Source organism: Ambystoma mexicanum, chromosome 6q (assembly GCF_040938575.1).
Source record: "Ambystoma mexicanum isolate Mex_15411 chromosome 6q, UKY_AmexF1_1, whole genome shotgun sequence".
Lineage (NCBI taxonomy): Eukaryota > Metazoa > Chordata > Amphibia > Caudata > Ambystomatidae > Ambystoma > Ambystoma mexicanum.
Genome location: NC_090937.1, coordinates 347,838,773 through 347,857,919, shown reverse-complemented (window position 1 = coordinate 347,857,919; position 19,147 = coordinate 347,838,773). Strand labels below are relative to the sequence as shown.

Sequence of the window (19,147 nt, the reverse complement as noted above, 5' to 3'; positions counted from 1 at the left end):
AGTGAGAGTGCAGAATATCTGAAGCACAGGAAACGGACAGGCGGTGAGAAATGGAGGGCATTGGAGTAGAGTGGGAGAGGGAGGGAGCAGGTAGTAGTAAGACACAATACATGCAATATCATGGTTACACTAAAAAATCCAGCTACATGCAATACAGTGGCTACATTCAAAACACAGCTAAATGCAACACAGTGGGTACACTGCATTCAGTTAAATGCAACACAGTGGCAACACTCAATATTCAGCTAAATGCAGTACAGTGGCAACACTCAATATTCAGCTAAATGCAATACAGTGGCTACACTCAGAATTCAGCTAAATACAATACAATGGCTACACTCTCTTGTGGGTGGGTAGGGGGTGAGATATGTTGTACCTTTTAATCAAATCCATTGAACTATCTTTAAGACTTTTTCTTTTCTTGAGGCCATTTGTAACAGTTCCCACACGTCTACAAGGATGATTCATTGAACATTCCTGCTTATGCCTCAGGGAGCACGGAAATGGATAACCCAGTGTTGGAAAAGATTTCTCTTTTGGTAACTTTCCTGCCATGGTTTCTATGGACGTCTTTCTTTTTGCTCTGTTTTTGAACCTGTTCTGACTTTTTGAAGGGAAGTAAAGCCTTTAGCTTCACTTCCCTTATCTTTTGCTCATCGTGTTGTGAGGAAACTGATAGTCCTTCCGACTATCAGTACTGGCAAACTGTTTCCCTTTTGTATTCTTGTACTTTTACACATTGCACACAGCACTTTACAGTGCTGTGCAATGGGGGTCATTTTTCATCACCCTAGATTTTTACATTTAGGACATTTGGTTCTTTTTATATGTGCCTAAAGACAAGCTGGTGGCTGCAGATACATTATTACAATGTGTTATTTCCAGTGTGCACAGTAGCGTTTACTGTGTATGGCTACTAAACGTGTCTAATGCCGAAAATGGCCATGCCACGAGATTTCTGCTCGTTCTTTGGCCATGTTATAGCTTGAACGTCTTCCTGCTTTGCCAGGTCATGCACTTGCCCAGGAAAACTGCTGCTTTCGTAGGCTAGTGACGCCTTTGTGTGTGGCCCAGGAAGGTGGTGGGAATGTCTGGTTCCACTCCACATCCATGGTCCCAGAGCTTAGGTGTGGGGCATCAGTGAAACCAGTAGTTGTCCCTGATTGGACAACTGCTGCCTGTTTGAATGGTGCAGATCCTTGTACTTGGACTTGCTCCCAGCCTGAGTTTTTGTTAAGAAGAGGACTCCTACAGCCATATTTTCAGATCAGCGTTGGAGCCAGGAATCCCTCTTAGAAGAACAGCCGACTGTAGATGTAAAGAAGACTCCTGAAGCCCTTCCAGCATCTTGCCCGGAGAAGCCCTGTTGGACTACATGATCTTTGAAAATCCTAGCGATGCTTCAACCCTTGCACTGGTGGGACCAAACGGTCTCGACTCCTTCTCTGGGATCTAGCCGCCCTGAGCCTTTGGAGGGGTCCCTGGACCATCCTGTGGACTCACCAGCTCTCTTGTGGGCTCCCTCAGTAGAACCATCAGCAGGATGCGGTTGCACCCAGAACTTTGGTAGTCTCCAGCTTGTGGTACAAGTCGCCTTCCCTCTGAATTTGTGTACCAGCATTAAAGGCGTCCTGTCCTAGAGGAGCTTCTGTGACAGTGACTGGAAGGACGCCTGTCATCAACTGTGTGTGGAGTTTGTTGCTTGAACTCCCATTTTCCCCATCCTGAGAAGTGTCCTGAAGAGGCCTTCATCAGTGAATCTTGCCTTTCTTCCTTGCCAAATCGTGCATCTTCCATCTGGACCCAACTGGAAAATCGGAGTCAGGGGGCGGAGGGATAAGTAAACGCAAAGCATTTGTCCCCCAGGCACCCGCATCCTCCATAGGATAACATTGGGAATAAGTACCTTTGTTTCGTAAACCTTCCATTCCACTGCTTTTTGGGCGTCAAACCTGGGTTGTAACTCCTGAAATACAAAAGAACACGTTTCTTACCTAGTAGAATTGTCAAAGTATTTTGATCCATAACTAACACAAGTAAATTAAAACGTCCATATAAACTCCTTTCTCGTCAGAAACATTGTGGCTCCTGTGATTTTTGGGCACAAGGTCCCGTTCTTCTTGGGGATTGGACCGCTGAAGTTGGGGTGAATTCACTTGTGATTTGGTTCCATCATTACTGATTTTTATATACTTGCATGTTGAATGATTGACTTTTGATGCATGTATGAGCCTATTTAAATTGAATTAGTGTGTGCTGTACTGTGTCGACGCATTGAGGGCCCCTGACCCCACTCGCACTCTCCTGAGAATAACCGTGACTGCTCTCCACGTTTACTTTGATTGGGTTTTGGCTAACCTCTCAGAGCTCCTTGTTCACTATAACTAGGTTGGCCTCCTGAAATCTGTCCACCAGGCCAGATTCTATAAATCCATCTTATCACCTGGCACTAAGCTGGAAGGAACAATCTCAGAAATTCTCTAAAGCTCCTGAAGAGCACAAAGAGTGTTAGAGAGGTTCCATTGCACAGGCATATATGAGAAGGCAAGACCCAACATACCTCAGAGAGAAGTGGGTAGTGCCGGGAAACTACGTGACTCTATCACCCACATACCAATGAGGGATGCTAGTCCAAGGTGCTGCTGAAGTTCCATGGGATCCACCATGAAGATCATGGCAGGCATAAGACAATCCAGTACGAAAGTAGCTGTCAGAAAATAATAGCATCAGTCTCAAAAGAAAACCAAGAAGAAATTCACATGGTGTGGTATAGGTTTGGCTGGCTATTATGTGCAATAGAGGATAGTGTCACTAGTTAGTGCAGACAGTGCCCAGGGCGAGCAGCCAATCACAAGACTGATAACCAGGAATAAAAGTCATAGGTTTAAAGCCCTAACAGCACCAGGCAATAGGCAAGGTGAGGACAGGCTGAGAATTGGTACACAGGCAGACAACAAGGAAAAAGTAAATATCAAAGTGCCCTCAACACAGGAACTCTTGTGGTTGAGCGTGGGCTGGACCATTTCTGTTTTGATCCCAAAGATCATCGTCTTGGCGGGTGATGCCAGACGTCTTGGCATGTAGTGCGGGTCACAAGTATACACTGGAAAACAAAAGGCCATCTGTGTACCTGGCTAGTATCGTTTCACAGGGTTACAGAATTATGTGGACTAGAGTGAGCCCGAGAGGGCCAGCCTAAGCCTCTGCCATTTTAGAATTCAGATGTGTACTGTTGTTGGGGACACGGCTGTTGGATTGTGGTTTGGTAATGAGGATCATGGATGTTTTTTGTTGCACATAGTTCACCATGTTCCTGCATATTTGCAGGCTGGTGGTCTTTGTCTGCAAGTCCATGCAGGCAGACAGGCACACAAACCACACAGGACTCCCGAATGGTAAGATCACTGGATCCTAGTTTCGGCAAGGTGTGCCTCGTACTCCAATTCCTGATGACTGAGGATGGTGTTGTCAGGGGTTCTGTTTTGGAAAGGGGCCTGGTAAGGGGTTATCTTATTGCCACTGTGGACTTTTACCAGGGTTCTCTTTTGTCAGGTGTTGGTTTACTTATGTGGGGGATGGGTTATAGTATCCCTACTTTGACTGACCTTGTCAGGGGTTCTGTTCGGAAGAAGGGGCCTGTTATTGATTGGACTATTTTGGAGCTGTATTATGGTATGGCTGTTGTGACTGACCTCAGGGTTTCTGTACAGAGGGAGAGACTTTGTAATATTTGGGCTATGTTGTTGGGGGGAGATTTTGATATTGGTGCTGTGAATTATCTTCTCAGAGGTTCTTCTAAAAAAGGAAGGTCCTGTTATTGGTTGGGGTATGTTGGGGAGGCGTTATGGTATCGCTACTGTGACTAACCTAAGAGGCTTTGTTCGGGAGGGAGGGGAGAGCTAGTATTGCTTGTCCTATATTTGGAAAGGTTTATCGCATCACTACTGTTACTGATCCCTGCCAAGTGACCCAGACATTTGGAGAGTACACCAGTATCCTCTGTGTTCCTCCCAAAAGCCCTTTATCCAGTGGCTTGGGTTGCCCGACCCCCAAGGCCACTCTAGCAACTGTCCACAGGCCCAGGCAGGGACTTTGTCCTAGCCCCCTTCTCAGTTGTCAAGGACCAAATAAGATCACCAGCCCTGGAATTATTGATCTGATAGGGCAATGCTGGGACAACTGATTTAAATATGGTATAATGCAAGAATTTTCTTTTCTTCTTTAAACTGGGTAACAATGTAAAACTAACTTCTGAATGCCATTTTTAAAAAGACGAATGCACTGCTTTATGTAATTATAATAATATGGGTTAGAGACTACAAAATGTGTACTTTTTCCCTCCAACGTTTCTGACCCCTCTTCTCTCAACCTGCTGCAAGCACCTACCATCTACTTTGCCCCCAACCTTTCAATAGGGGAGTCTACATACTGTAGACTGTAGGCCACTTCTTTACCCCATTCTAAATTCATCTTCAGTGCATATTTAGCTTTATCCTTTTCTACCTATTGGGAACTCATTACGTTTTCAGTCAATAGTTCCACTGAATGTTCAGTGAATTGTTCACCTTGTAGTGCTGTGTGCCTTCATTGCTAAAGGTGCATTGAATTTTTTCTTGTTTATTGAATCATGTAGCTGATGGCACCTTTTGAGGTTCAGTCATTAACCATCCCTGAATGGTTCTTGTTGTTTTGTTTCATCTCAGAATGGATCTGCTTTCTCCAAGTTCAAAGGATCTTTCTTGGCACATGAGAGTCCCCGATGGGTAAGCTTGCCGTACCTTTTTTTTTTTTAAAAAACATTTTTTTACACAGTTCAATACGGTCATCAGTCAGTATTTCATTAATAGGGATGACACTATTTGAGAAAAATGACTGAGGTGGCAGTGCCCCTTTCATTGTGACGCAGAATGGCAATGGAGTAATTGCCCACGGTACAGTGAAAAAAATATTTTTGATATGGTGTATGCCAGTTAGATGACTTGTGTAATTTTTCCTCTGCAGAGGAGAAATGATGTATTTTAATGCTACAACAGATGTTGACTATAAATGATCTTTGTCCTGGTGTTTAAAAAAGCCTTTTTGAGTGATCAAAGTAAGTTTTTGTTTTCCTGTTCTGGTGTGAACTCCGAGATTTTATGTTTGTCAAATGCTAATTGGGTAATCTTGGTTCTCCAGCATGGGGTCTGGCATGGATTCACATGCTCATGAATATTCCCCGTCAGGCTGGGAATCCTCGGTAAAGAAAAAATCAGTATCAGTTTAGTTTCTGATCTGTCTTTCGTAGTAGTAACCAATCACTGATCTCTGCGTCATACTGACCACAGCCAATGACTGCCCTCTACCTAAGCCCCGCCTCTGGCAGCCATCTTCCGATTTTTACCGCATGTTCAAGTGTTGGGACTCCTCGTGCTTAGCTCTCGAGCTTTTACTGCGTGTTTCGCGCTTTTTCAGGTGATTTTTCAAATTTTTCGGTTAATCGAGCCTCAAGCTCCACCGTTTCTACTCCCGTTAACGGCTACCCGTTGCGGGAGTTTCCTACGCCCCTCAAGGGTGAAGATTTCGTCGAATCAACTTCTTGGAGGATTCCCGAAGATTCGCGGCCTACTTCGAGATGGCCCAGGATGCGAGTTCGTTGCCCGGACCCAAGCTGTTTCGCAGCTGCCCTGGATGTGGGCTGCAGAATGTGTTTAAGGAAGACGAACATTCGCGATGCCTCTGTCTTCATGGGGACAAGACTCATGTAGAGAAGGACTGCCAGTTCTGCAAGAACTTGTCGGAGCGGACCATGAGGGACCGTCAATCCCGTCTCGCAAGCTGGTTGGAGAAGGGCTCGACGGGTGAGAAGAAGAAGAAAGGGCCCGAGCGGGCTTCTAAGTCCTGTGCGGGCACCGCGGCGACGGGGGCCCAACACCAGGCCAAGCGCCGCGAGTCCGCTGGCTCCGGGAGCGCCGAAAGGTCGGGCTCTTCGGTCGCCAGGCAGGGTGCACCTTCCCCGGCACTGTCAACCACGAGCCAACGCTCCGGTTCGGGGAAGAGAAAGTCCGAGACCCCGGGTAAGCTTCGGGAGAAGCCCCGTCTGATCTCGGAAGATGGGGAGCGAGGCGTCGCCCCTTCCCCGAAGGAGAAGGCCCGGGACGCACCTAAGGTGGCGAAGGCCTCTATCGAGGCTATCGCTGCGACTCTGGCCAAGCCGGCAGAGACACCGCCAGCGGAGACTGCCTCTGGGACTAGAGTTTCCCTGCCGCCAAGGAGGGAATCCTCTTTTCAGCCCATCGTCGTGGCCGCCATGATGGAAGAAGCGAGGGGGGGCACGGTGCCCTCCTCGAGCTCGGAGTCAGCCTCGGAGGAGGAACTGACCGAGGCCGTGAGGAACCTCGAAGTCCAATTCGAGAAGGTTCGATCCCGTCAGGAAGATCCTCGGGAGATAACCGAGGAAGACGACGATGGTGAGGAAGAGCGGCCTTCCCTTCTGGCGCGGCCGGATACTAGGCCTCAGGATGGCTCGGCGGCCATTTTGTCTGCCATTCAGTCCTTATGCTCTGAGATAAGGACGAGATTCCCACGGCCCAGGCCGGAGGACCCGCAACCTGGCCCGTCGGGAAGTCCTCAGAACAAACGACAGAGAACCCAACCCTCTCCTCCGCTTGCCCCCGTGAGGCCTACAGTTCCCTCCTCATCCTCCCACGAGTCGGGAGATGACGGTGCGTTGGGCTTGACGACGGGTTCTGAGGGCGACGACGACGGAACGGGTCTCCCGTCGCACGGGCCTCGCCGCCCGACGAGATTGGCTCATTCCACGCCATGATCGCCAGGGCGTCGGAATTGTTCCAGCTCTGCCCGGAGGAGCAGAAAAAGGAAGGTTTCCTCTATTAGCGCTGGGAGGCGAAGAGGAAGACGGTCATCGCGGTGCCCCTAGTCGATGACATCTGGGAGGAGGGCCTGTCGGTTCTCAAAAACCCCTCCACGGCACCAGCCAAACGGGACCGGTACGAGAAGAAGTACCGGGTCCCCGAAACCGCTCCCCTGTGCCTCAGGGCCCAGCCAACGCCAGACTCGGTCGTCTCGGCGGCGGCTAAGAAGAAAGCGGCGGGGTCAGGAGCCTCGATGTCGAATTCCCCGCCGGACGGCGAGGGAAAGAAGTTGGACGCCATGGGGCGGCGGGTCATATCGTCGGCGGCGACGACAATCAAAGCAGCCAACGCCCTGGCGATCGTGGCCCGTTACGACAGGGAGCTCTGGTATAAGCTGGCCCCCATATTGGACTTCCTGCCGGACGACAAGAGTTCCGAGGCCCTGGAAATACTGCAAGAGGGCGAGGTGGCGTCGGACCACGCCATAACGGTGGCAACCGATATTGCCGATACCGGGTTCCGCCAGCTGGGCAACAGTGTTTGCCTACGACGACGGGGTTGGCTTCGGGCGACTGACTTCCGTCAGGACGTCCAGACCAGGGTGTTGGACATGCTGTTCGACGGCAGCAACTTGTTCGGGAAGGCGGTGGACGAATCCCTCCAAGCCATAAAAACGGACACGGAGACGGCCCGCGCCCTAGGAGCCCTTCAGCAACGACGGCCCTTTCGGAGCTCCGGAGGCAGACAGGGTGCCTCCAAGGGATCCAGCGGTGGCTCGTCGTCCTACCGCCAGGCGGCACGCTCCTCGTCTCAGGAGCCCTACAGGGGTCGCGGCAAGCAGGGAGCGCCTCGCCGCCGTCGGCAAGGTGGCCAGGGCGGCAAGGCCACCACCTCCAAGCAGGACTGAACCGGCCGTGGTCTCGGGCCCCCACCGAAGCACCCTGGTGGGAGGCCGGCTGGCGAATTTCGTCGGCGTGTGGAAGTCCATCTCCACCGACAGTTGGGTGCTGGATACCCTGGCAAGAGGACACTCTATCGAATTCCTGAAGAAGTGCCCTCACGTTCCACCTGTGGCCAGGAAGGAAAATCACGTCCCACAACTGCTGTTGGAAGTACGGGCGATGCTCAGGAAAGGCGCCATCGAGCTTGTCCCGAAGAGGCTCCGGGGCTCCGGGGTGTACTCAAGGTACTTCCTCGTCAGGAAGAAGACGGGCGGCTGGCGCCCCATCCTGGACCTTCGTCGTTTGAACAAATACATCAGATCACAAAAGTTCAGGATGGTCACCCTCCAGCACGTACTGGGACAGCTGGAGGAAGGCTACTTTCTATCGTCGTTGGACCTGGAGGATGCATACTTCCACGTTCCCATCCTCAAAAGTCACCGAAAGTTCCTCAGGTTCGTCGTCCAGGGACGCCACTACCAATTCAGAGCACTGCCGTTCGGATTGAAGTCGGCCCCCAGGGTCTTTACCAAGTGCCTAGCAACAGTGGCGGCGCGGCTGCGCCTGCTGGGGATTCACGTCTACCCCTACCTGGACGACTGGCTCATCCGCTCAAGGACGAGGGAGCTCGCCGTCGAACACACTGCGAGGACCGTCCAGCTACTCACAGACCTGGGATTCGCCATAAACTACCCAAAGTCCCACCTGGTCCCGTCGCAGGTGGCCCTGTTTCTGGGAGCGAAGCTCGATACAGTGAGGCGGCCCCGTCGGAAGAACGGACGAAGACCATTCTAGGCAAAGCGCAGCGCCTGCTAGCGACGGACGTGGCCAGGGTGAGGTCCATCAAGTCCCTCCTGGGGATGATGTCCTCTTGCATCTACCTGGTGCGCCTCTGCAGACTACGGATGCGCCCTCTTCAAGAATTTCTCGACGCCCGTTGGATGCAGGCGACGGGCACCTTCGAAGACAGGGTCCCCCTCAACGAGGTGTTCAGGCGGGCGATCCAGTGGTGGGGCGTTCGAGCGCACCTCACGGCAGGCAAGGACTTTCAGACGCCGGCGTACCAGGAGACGGTGACGACGGATGCCTCCCTGGAAGGTTGGGCCGCCCACACCGGAGATCTCCACGCAAGAGGCCTCTGGCTCCCGGAGGAGAGGCTCCTGCACATCAACGTCCTGGAACTCCGAGCCGTGTTCTGGGCTCTCAAATCGTTCCTCCCGTCGCTCAAGGGCAAGGTGGTGCGGATCTTCATGGACAACACCACGACAATGTTTTACATACGGAAGCAGGGAGGCACCAGATCCCCAGCCCTATCGAAGGAGGCACAGGATCTGTGGCACTGGGCGGTCGCCCAGGGGATGTTCCTGGTTCCCCTCCACCTGGCAGGAGAAAGCAACACCATCGCCGACTTGCTCAGCAGGGAGCTGCGCGCGTGTCACGAGTGGGAACTGCGCCAGGATCAGGTGGATCAACTCTTCTGACGATGGGGCAAACCCCAAATCGACCTGTTTGCAACAGCGACGAACTCGGAAGTGCAAGAGTTTCGCCAGCAGGTTTCCCCAGCCGAGAAGCATGGGCGATGCGTTCTCGTTCCCCTGGGGCGGCCTATACCTGTATGCGTTCCCTCCGTTGCTGTTGCTGCTTCGACTCATCAGCCAGCTCAAGAGGTCCCGGTGCAGGATGATCCTCATCGCACCGACGTGGCCGAGGCAGATCTGGTTCCCGGACCTTCTGGACTTGTCAATGTCCCCTCCCATCAAGCTGTCGGCAGACGCGGACCTTCTCTCCAGAGAAGGAGGCGCCATCTTCCACCACGACCTGGCGTCGCTGAACCTGCAGGCTTGTCTCCTGCAGCGCTAGAGTTTGGAGGCTACGATATACCGGCCGAATGCAGAGAGGTTCTTGCAAAGGCCAGGGCGTCCTCGACTCTCAAATGCTACGGTCATAAGTGGAAGAGGTTCTCTATCTGGTGCCGAGCACAGAAGATCAACCCCCTTCGGATTACGGCCCCTCAAGTGCTGCCGTACCTGCTTTCGCTGGCAAAGTCTGGGCTAGCCCATGCCTCCATTAAGATTCATCTGGCGGCGATCACCAGATTTCTGATGTTTGTTAATCTGCTTAGAATCACATGCTGTGCATAGGTCCGACATCCAGTGGTCACTGCGGAGTATTGCATTTTGTTTTTCGTAGTCGAAAAGGGGACGTCGACAAGGCGTGTCTGAAACACTATCCCTATAGTGACGTGCGTTGTACCCACAATCCCTCACGCGTCGAGGTCCCTCAGATTGTTTTTTTCCGCCCAGCTTCTGGTCGCCTTCACGCGGAGCTCCTCGAGAGACATTGCAACTCGTCGACCTTTGGTCGTTTTTTCTCATAATATTAATAATCCCTCCCTCGACGCAGTTGTAACCTGTTCTCCGCCGAAAAGAATCTTCGACGGAGGGTCGACCGGAGGAAATCCTTCGGCGCTGCCGAACACGTGGCCTGGCCTCGCAGGCCATATACAGTAGGGAGAGTGGGGTCGTGGGACATCTCTGGGTCTTTTCTGAGAATGCCTTTCCCTTTCCCCTTCCTTTCCCTTGGGGTGCTTATCGCGATTTATTGCCTCGGCTATGGAGAGGACACCCTTTAGGTTTTGCCCGCTTTGCAAAGGCAAATTTACTTGGAGGACAAGCATTCACGGTGTAACCGCTGCTTGCCCCTCGATCACAAGGAGGAAGGTTGCGCGGCTTGTCGGCTTCTTAAGCCTAATACTCTAAAAGACCGTAGGGTTAAAAGGTGGGCGGCCTACGCGATATCGAAGGCCGAAGGTTCACCCGCCGCTGCTACCACCGACAGTGACGAGGAACGCGATAACACGACCTCCGCTACGGAAGTCGAAACCCCCTCTAAGGAGCGCTTGTGCGCTTCGTCGTCTGTCCCCGGCCCCGACGGGCTCGGCTCACGCCCTGCTTATGGGGATGAACACCCCGGCGACACTGACGCACACAAAGACTCACATAAGCACACAACCCACGGCTCTTCTTCGTCTAAGACGAAAAGAGCTTTGGTGCCCAAGGAGACGCAGGTTCCACCGGCGGCCTCCTCGGACCGTTCGGGTTCGAAGCCCCTCTCGCAACCGCAGCCGCGACCAGCGACTGGGCTTTCGGCAAATAAGGGCGCCGCCCCCAAACCATCGGCCGGCGCGCATCAACAGAAGGCGCATACCGCCGTAGAGCGTTTGACACCCATAGCGTCAAACGCAAGCTTCCGCCGACAAACGAGTCGCCGACAAACGAGTCGCCGAAAGCTTGGCGAGGATCGCTGTAGCCGACGCCCAGAAGCGTACGCCGAAGAACACGTCGAGCGCTACGCATAAGTCGAAAGACACGCCGAAAAAGCCCGAAGAAAGGCAAGGACTACCCCCTTCAGTCGGGGGGTCACCCAGCACACCTGAAGGTTTTTCGGAGGGCGACGGGACACTTTCCTCGACACTTTCCTCGACGCTTTGGGAGAGGTCGAGCCGTTTCCAGTTAGATGACACTATTTTTCCCCCGCCAGACCGCTCTGGGGTACCCCATGAAACCATGGAAAGACTCCACCTCTGTATGGAGAGGATGGAAAGGTTTATGAATACCCAGACCCCTCAAACTCCCAAGAGGACTAGAGAAGGGCCTCAGGAGGAACCCCAGGGCCAAAAATCCGAGGCTAGTCGATCCCCAGGTGGACACAGCCTCAGACTTCCATAACGTATACGACCTCACTGGGGAGGAAGAATACTTGGAGGAGGAGGATGATTTCATGGACGATCAAGAAGGACAGAACCAGGAGGAATGTCTGGAAGACAGGCCAGACATTATAGAAGAAGGCTTCCGAGAAGACACTGAAGAAGGACCTTCGCACCCCTGGCAATCCCCATCAGTGTATTCCGACACTGATGTCCTAAACCTAAATCCTCCTGACAATTCACCGGTTAGGAACACGTCTCCAATTGACGATCAGCCCACTTTCAATGCACTGTTGAGCAGAGCAGCAGCACATTTCGAACTTGACACTGGGGAGCTCTCTCCAGAATTAGACTTTGTGGAAAAAGTAATTAAAGAGAAACCCCCGGTCAGCCAGACCATTCCCCTCCTAGCTTCAGTGAAGAGAAGAATCATCCCTTCGCTGGCCACTCCCGCATTGATCAGAGGGGTCAATCCGAGAATTGAAAAACTTTTCACTCCTTCTCCCTCAGACCCGCTCTACATTAGGGGACATTCCATTCCAGATTCCCTAGTAGTATCTAATACTAGAAAGAGGGCAGGGGTACCACTTTCCACCAGTGAGGCACCCCCTGACAAGGAGGGCAAAAGGCTATATGCCCTTGCAAAAAGAGTAACTTCTTCGGCTGCCTTCTCAGCAAGAATTGCGAACAACAATTCTTTGCTTGCTAGCTATGCAGACGCGCAGTGGGCCAAACTGCGCAAGGACGCCGAGGAAGCACCGGAGCCTTTACGTACACGCCTACTTTCAACTATTGGCGAAGGAACCCAGGTGAACCAGAGCATTGTAAAAAACTCTCTGGACGCGGCAGAAACAGCGGGACGTTCCCTGGTGCAGGGAATACTCCTAAAACGCCATGTATGGCTGCGCAACTCAGGGTTTAAACCGGAGACACAGGCGTCTTTAATAAATAAACCTGTGGAGGACTCTAACCTCTTCGGAAAAGCGGTGGATGAAGCTCTAGAGATGGCGAAAAAAGAGTTCGATACTATCAAGACTCTTGACCAAATCTCTAAGCCCACTACCAGACGCGGCTATGGCAACAAACGCTTTTTTCGTGGCCAACGCCAACAACAACAACAAAGTCAGCATCAACAATACCCTGCCACCAATTACCAGACCAATAGTGGGCAGTACAGCCAAAGAGGCCAACGCCGGGGTAAAGGGAGAGGTCGGGGATCCACCCCCAGAGGCTCCCAAGCCCCCAACAACTCCAAGTGACGCGAAGATTCGCGTCCCCTCCCATGCAACACCGGTCGAGGGCCGGATAACATCCTTTCTTCCTGCATGGGAGGAGATAACATCAGACCGTTGGGTACTTTCCACCGTAGCCCACGGATACTGTATCGAATTCAACAGTTCCCCATCCTACAGACCCCCGAGGGGACGTCGCATGACACCGGAACATCTTGCCATCCTTCTCCAAGAAGTACAACAACTGCTGGAAAAAGGAGCCATAGAGGTCGTGCCTCTATCTCAGGTAACGGAAGGTATTTATTCAGTGTACTTCCTTGTACCCAAAAAGGATCTAACCATGCGCCCTGTATTAGATCTGCGCCCAGCGAACAAGTTTATCAAACCCCAAAGGTTTCGTATGGTAACCTTACAGGAAGTGATCCCACTGCTTTCTCAGGGAGATTACATGACAACATTGGACATGAAAGATGCATACTTTCATATTTTAATGTTGCCAGCGCACAGAAAATACCTCAGGTTCATGATAGAGGGCAAACACTACCAGTTCAAAGTGCTACCCTTCGGCATAGCATCAGCACCAAGGGTATTCACGAAGGTGCTGGCAGTGGCAGCGGCCCACCTGCGCAGGTTGTCCATCCCAGTTTACCCTTACCTCGACGACTGGCTCATAACAGGGGATTCTTACGAAACATGCTTCTCCAATACCCAAAAGACGGTAGACCTTTTATTCCAGTTGGGCTTCTCCATCAACGAAAAGAAGTCCAGTTTAGACCCCAGTCAAATCAAGCAATTCCTAGGGGCTCTAATTCAAACAAAGGACGGCCTCGTCTTCCCCTCCAAAGAGAGGGTCCAAAACATGCTGTTTCAAATCCCTCAATATGTGACCGGTCGAGAGGTGACGGTACGCAAAGCAATGCGCTTGCTAGGAATGATGGCGTTGTGTATTTATTTGGTACCTCACGCGCGCCTGCGCATGCGCCCAAGGCAAGAGTGGCTCAACAGCCAGTGGTGTCAGGCCAGCGGACTATGGGAGGATCTAGTTGTGGTCTCGCAAGCCTTGGTTCTCTCGCTACGGTGATGGACAAAGGAAAACATGGAAAAAGGGAAACCCTTTGCCACACCCGCGGCGGAAGCCACTCTAACCACAGACGCATCCCTGTCATGATCTCTGCTTCCAAAAGGTCAGGGTTTTCCCAACTCCCTTGGAAGCAGATCCATAACCCAGGTTCCGAGTGCCAACCAGTCCCAATTGGGACCTTTTGGACCCAGTCCTGGCGCCAGTGGCACCAGGCTCATAAATATGCCCAGTCCCAGCGCTGGAAGCGCCGGGCTCATAATGCTTGGGTGGACTTACCTGCAGCAGACCATGCTGCTTACTTTCCTGCCAGTTGAGCCTCTGATCCTCTTCTGTTTGGAACTACTTTTCCTGTTGGGTGGGGCAGGAGCCACTCCCTAGATTCAGAACACTGGAACTCTTCTGGAAAGCAGGAACTCTTTTCTTACCTAGGCGTGGCTGTGGAAGGAGACACCTAAGTACTACAGGAGGCTATTTAAACCACACCCGATGGATGAATCTTGCTTTGGGTTATTCTGCATCCTCTGCAGCAGAACGCTCATCGTGTCTTCTGCATCTGATCCTGGGCCTAAGGAAAAAGGCTTACCATCCTGAATCCAGTCTTCAGCAACACCTATAAAGACAAGAAAGAACAGGTTAGCATTACGGTCTTCAGTGACAGCTCTTCACTTACCTGGTCCATCGGCTGTCACCAACGCCTCGCGCTGCATTCCGGCATCTGAAAGACAAAGGCTTACCTACTCTTCGTGCGCTCCAGAGGTCTTCACACTGCATTCCGGCATCTGAAAGACAAAAGCTTACCAACTCTTCGCACGCTCCGGAGGCCTTCGGCGCTGCATCCCGCATCTGAAAGACAAAACAAGGTGCGTTTAAAGACATTGGGGAACTTTAATACTCACGTGCCATTACTCCTTTCCACATCTAACCCAGTGGGTATTCCGGCACCCTGCAGCCGCTCCGAACTTGTACCTGCAAAATAAAAAGACAGTTAGAGCGCATCGTGAAGCAGGCAACAAGCGCTTACTTACGTGCTTCCAGGCGCTTCTATTCATCACACGGGCTCCATCTTCAACTCACTTCAGCCCGTCATCCGCCATCGCCGGAACCCTGCAAAACAAGAGACATCATTACTAAAGACTTTAAAGACATTAGAATTACTCGAAACTTACAGTTCGTGCAGTAAACCACGGACAGCAGTCCTCTGAAGTCAAGAGGCCTGCTCCCCTTATCCAGTGAAGAAACTGGTTACAGCACCCTGCCCCGAGGCAGATGGAGAGCACAGCGTTCACTTACCTAAGGTGAGAGCGTTAACCTTTGGGGTTCTACAGGAGAAGAGAAAGGGAAGAAGAGAGAGACATTCAATAACCCAGTTCCTTAATCCCATATTTTCTATCTGCAGACATCTTACCCTTCGAGTCAGACATACAGTGCACAGAGGTCCAGCCCAAAGAGCCAGCCGTGTGTTACACATCACCTTTGAAGATACGGTATACGCCCAGTCAAGACCGGCGCCTCTACGGGAATCAGGTGAGCGTTACAATCCCTCACAGGATGGGGGCGCACCTATCCCATCAGACTGCTCACGGAGTGTGGACTCCGAACGTAGCATCCAAACACATAAATCTACTGGAGCTACTAGCTGTGTTCAAGGCGCTAAGAGCCTTCCAGGAACACCTACAAGGCAAAACAGTAATGGTCCTTACAGACAGCACTACAGCCATGTACTACATCAACAAGCAAGGGGCCACCCACACTCCAGGCCTGTCCAAACTGGCCCAGAATATATGGAAGTGGGCTCTCAAACAGGACATGTTCCTACTATCACTACATGTACCCGGGGAACTCAATCTGCTGGCAGACAGTCTCAGCAGAGATTTCCCCCTGCCCGAAGAGTACGAATGGCGCCTGCACGAAGACATCGTCTTCGACGTCTTCACACAATGGGGATTCCCAGAAATAGACCTGTTCGCAACCCTGGAAAACACACAATGCCTAAGTTACGCCTCCAGGTACCCCCAGAACCAATCCAAGGGGAACGGTCTGTCGATGCAATGGTCAGGGAAATTTGTTTACGCTTTTCCCCCGACTCCCCTTCTCAACAAAGTGGTGCACAAGATGCACCAGGAACAAGTGACCATGATACTAGTGGCCCCAATGTGGGCACGACAACCATGGTTCGCTCACTTGATGGAGATGTCTCTATCCCCCCCAGTAAAACTCCCCTGCCCGTACAACATGCTGTCTCAGGACAAGGGCAGGACTCTGCATCCATGCCCCCAGAACATGAACTTGGCAGCTTGGCTCCTGAGATCATAGAGTTCGGACATCTACAACTCCCGCAAAGATGCATGGACATACTCAGGGAAGCCAGAAAACCAAACACTCGCCACTGCTATTCTAGCAAATGGAAAAGATTTGTCATCTGGTGCAGGAGTAAAAGCATCAACCCTATTGACTGCTCTCCCACACATGTGGTCCTATACCTGACCCACCTATTGGATTCAGGTCTAGTGTTTAACTCCATTAAAGTCCACCTAGCTGCACTTTCTGCATACACCACTTCCCAACTCAAAGTGTCGTGGTGGAGGATCCCTGTTATAAAGGCCTTCATGGAGGGAGTAAAGAGAATACACCCCCCGATAGCTGACCCAGCTCCCGGATGGGACCTTAATGTGGTACTTACCAGACTCATGGGCTCTCCATTCGAACCCATGCACAAAGCATCTCTTAAACACCTCACGCTTAAGACTGCTTTTTTAATAGCTATCACCTCCATCAGGAGAGTAAGTGAACTTCAGGCTCTTTCTATTCTAGACCCCTTTGTTACAGTTCACAAAGATAAAGTGGTTCTACGCACTCACCCTAGGTTTGCTCCGAAATTTATTTCTAAATTCCACGTAAACCAATCTATAGAACTACCAACGTTCTACCCATTTGGGAGAAAGGACTCTGCACACACTAGATGTACGCAGAGCGGTCATGTTCTACATGGAAAGAACCAGACCACTGAGGAAGACTAATCAGTTCTTCGTCTCGGTGGCAGCAGGAAGAGAAGGAGATGCGGTTTCAAAATCCACTATTTCTAGATGGATTGTTCAATGCATCACTCTCTGCTATACTCTTGCTAAGAGAGAACTGCCCTTTAGGCCAAGAGCACACTCTACTCGAGGCACGGGGGCATCCATAGCATTCATTGCAAATGTTCCCCTTGAGTCCATCTGCAAAGCGGCTACCTGGAGTTCTGTGCACACCTTTACAAAACACTACTGTCTAGATACACACTCTAGATCTGACTCCCAGGTGGGACAGGCAGTATTACGACACCTTTTCTCTACTGTTCCTTCTCATAACCCACCGCCAACTCCGGGTACTGCTCGCTAGTCTATGCACAGCATGTGATTCTAAGCAGATTAACAAACATCAGAAGAGAATGCATTACTTACCGTAAAAGCATTTCTGATGGTTGTATCTGCTTAGATTCACATGCGCCCACCCTTCCTCCCCGCTCGGATGGAAGGAACATAGACTTCCTTTATATATCTCTCTCTTTTCTGTACTCACTCACGTCTAGAAGGCTCCCTCAGGGCAGAAAAATACAAACAGAGGGACCTCGACGCGTGAGGGATTGTGGGTACAACGCACGTCACTATAGGGATAGTGTTTCAGACACGCCTTGTCGACGTCCCCTTTTCGACTACGAAAAACAAAATGCAATACTCCGCAGTGACCACTGGATGTCGGACCTATGCACAGCATGTGAATCTAAGCAGATACAACCATCAGAAATGCTTTTACGGTAAGTAATGCATTCTCATACCAGAACCACAGGACGGACGTCCCTGTGGTCCCATCGACTGGTAAAAGAGTTTATGAAAGGACTGTTCCGGTCGTTCCCGCCGGTGAAGGCCCCGGCGTGGGAACTTAACGTGGTGCTGACCAGGCTCATGGGGCCCCCATTCGAACAGATGCACTCCGCACCGATGAAGTTTGTGTCGTGGAAGACTGCATTCCTGGTGGCCATTACCTCTGCACGACGAGTGGGAGAGATCCAGGCCCTATCCTGCAAAGCACCGTACTTGACTTTCCATGCCTCGAGGGTGGTGCTTAGGACGCACCCCTCCTTTATGCCCAAGGTGCCGTCGGACTTCCATCTTAACAAGCCCTTGGTGTTACTTGTTTTCTTCCCGTCTCCTTCGTCGCCGGCCGAGAGGACTTTGCACTCGCTGGATGTGGCTAGAGCGCTGAAGTTCTACGTGGACCGCACAAAGAGTTTCCGGAGGACATCACAGCTGTTCGTGAACTTTGGACCTGTGAATCAAGGGAAGGCTCTCTCGAAGTCTTCTATTTCCAGATGGCTCTCCAGCTGCATCATGCACTGCCACCGGTTGGCTAACCGACCGCTGCCAGGCCGTCCGAGAGCCCATTCGACCAGAGCGATCGCTGCTACTACGGCGTTCTTATCTGGTGTGCCCCTGCTGGACATCTGCAGGTCTGCTACGTGGAGGTCGGCGCACACCTTCACGAGATTCTACTGCGTCGATCGGGATTCCAGAGAGGAGTCCAGGGTCGGCCAAGCAGTGCTGCGCAACCTGTTCGCCTAAGGTGAGCCTGGTGAGGAGTTAAGAGATGCTTAATGTTGAGTTTTTTGTATTGCTTAATGTTGAGCCTTTTGCCACCTCCCGTGGTTGTGCATGTGTGTACTGCTATTTATTCTTATATTCATGAGCATGTGAATCCATGCCAACAGACCCCATGCTGGAGAAGGAACAAGTTACTTACCTGTAACTGTTGTTCTCCAGCATGGGTCTGGCATGGATTCACATGCGAACCCTCCCGCCTACACCTCTGCGGCTCTTCACTTGGTCATACTGCCTCTTCACGTGCTACCAAATCTGAAGATGGTTGCCAGAGGCGGGGCTTAGGTAGAGGGCAGTCATTGGCTGTGGTCAGTATGACGCAGAGATCAGTGATTGGTTACTACTACGAAAGACAGATCAGAAACGAAACTGATACTGATTTTTTCTTTACCAAGGATTCCCAGCCTGACGACGGGGAACATTCATGAGCATGTGAATCCATGACAGACCCATGCTGGAGAACAACAGTCACAGGTAAGTAACTTGTTCCTTATCTTTTTTTAAAGGTAAGATTTTATTAGTTTTAGATGTTTTCAGCAATATCTGGAACATTCCGTATTCAACAAGGAAACTTAACAGACATCAGTCAACATTGTCTCCCAGCCACTGCTGTCAGCCACCCGCCCAACCCACTCCATGGGTGCATTCGGGCAAAAGATTAAGTTCCAACAGATCAGGGACGTCGTTTAGGGGTCACCAGAG

At 51.5% G+C, this 19,147-nt stretch overlaps 1 protein-coding gene across 3 annotated transcripts in view; it reads left to right on the top strand.

Moving 5' to 3' along the window:
• Positions 1 to 19,147, top strand: part of FKTN (fukutin) — a 534,769-nt gene that overhangs the window by 79,863 nt on the left and 435,759 nt on the right. For all 3 annotated transcript variants that reach the window (XM_069630830.1, XM_069630831.1, XM_069630832.1), the window contains one exon: positions 4,704 to 4,763. In XM_069630830.1, the coding sequence (XP_069486931.1) occupies positions 4,704 to 4,763 (60 nt within the window). The remainder of the gene's footprint in view (positions 1 to 4,703; positions 4,764 to 19,147) is intronic.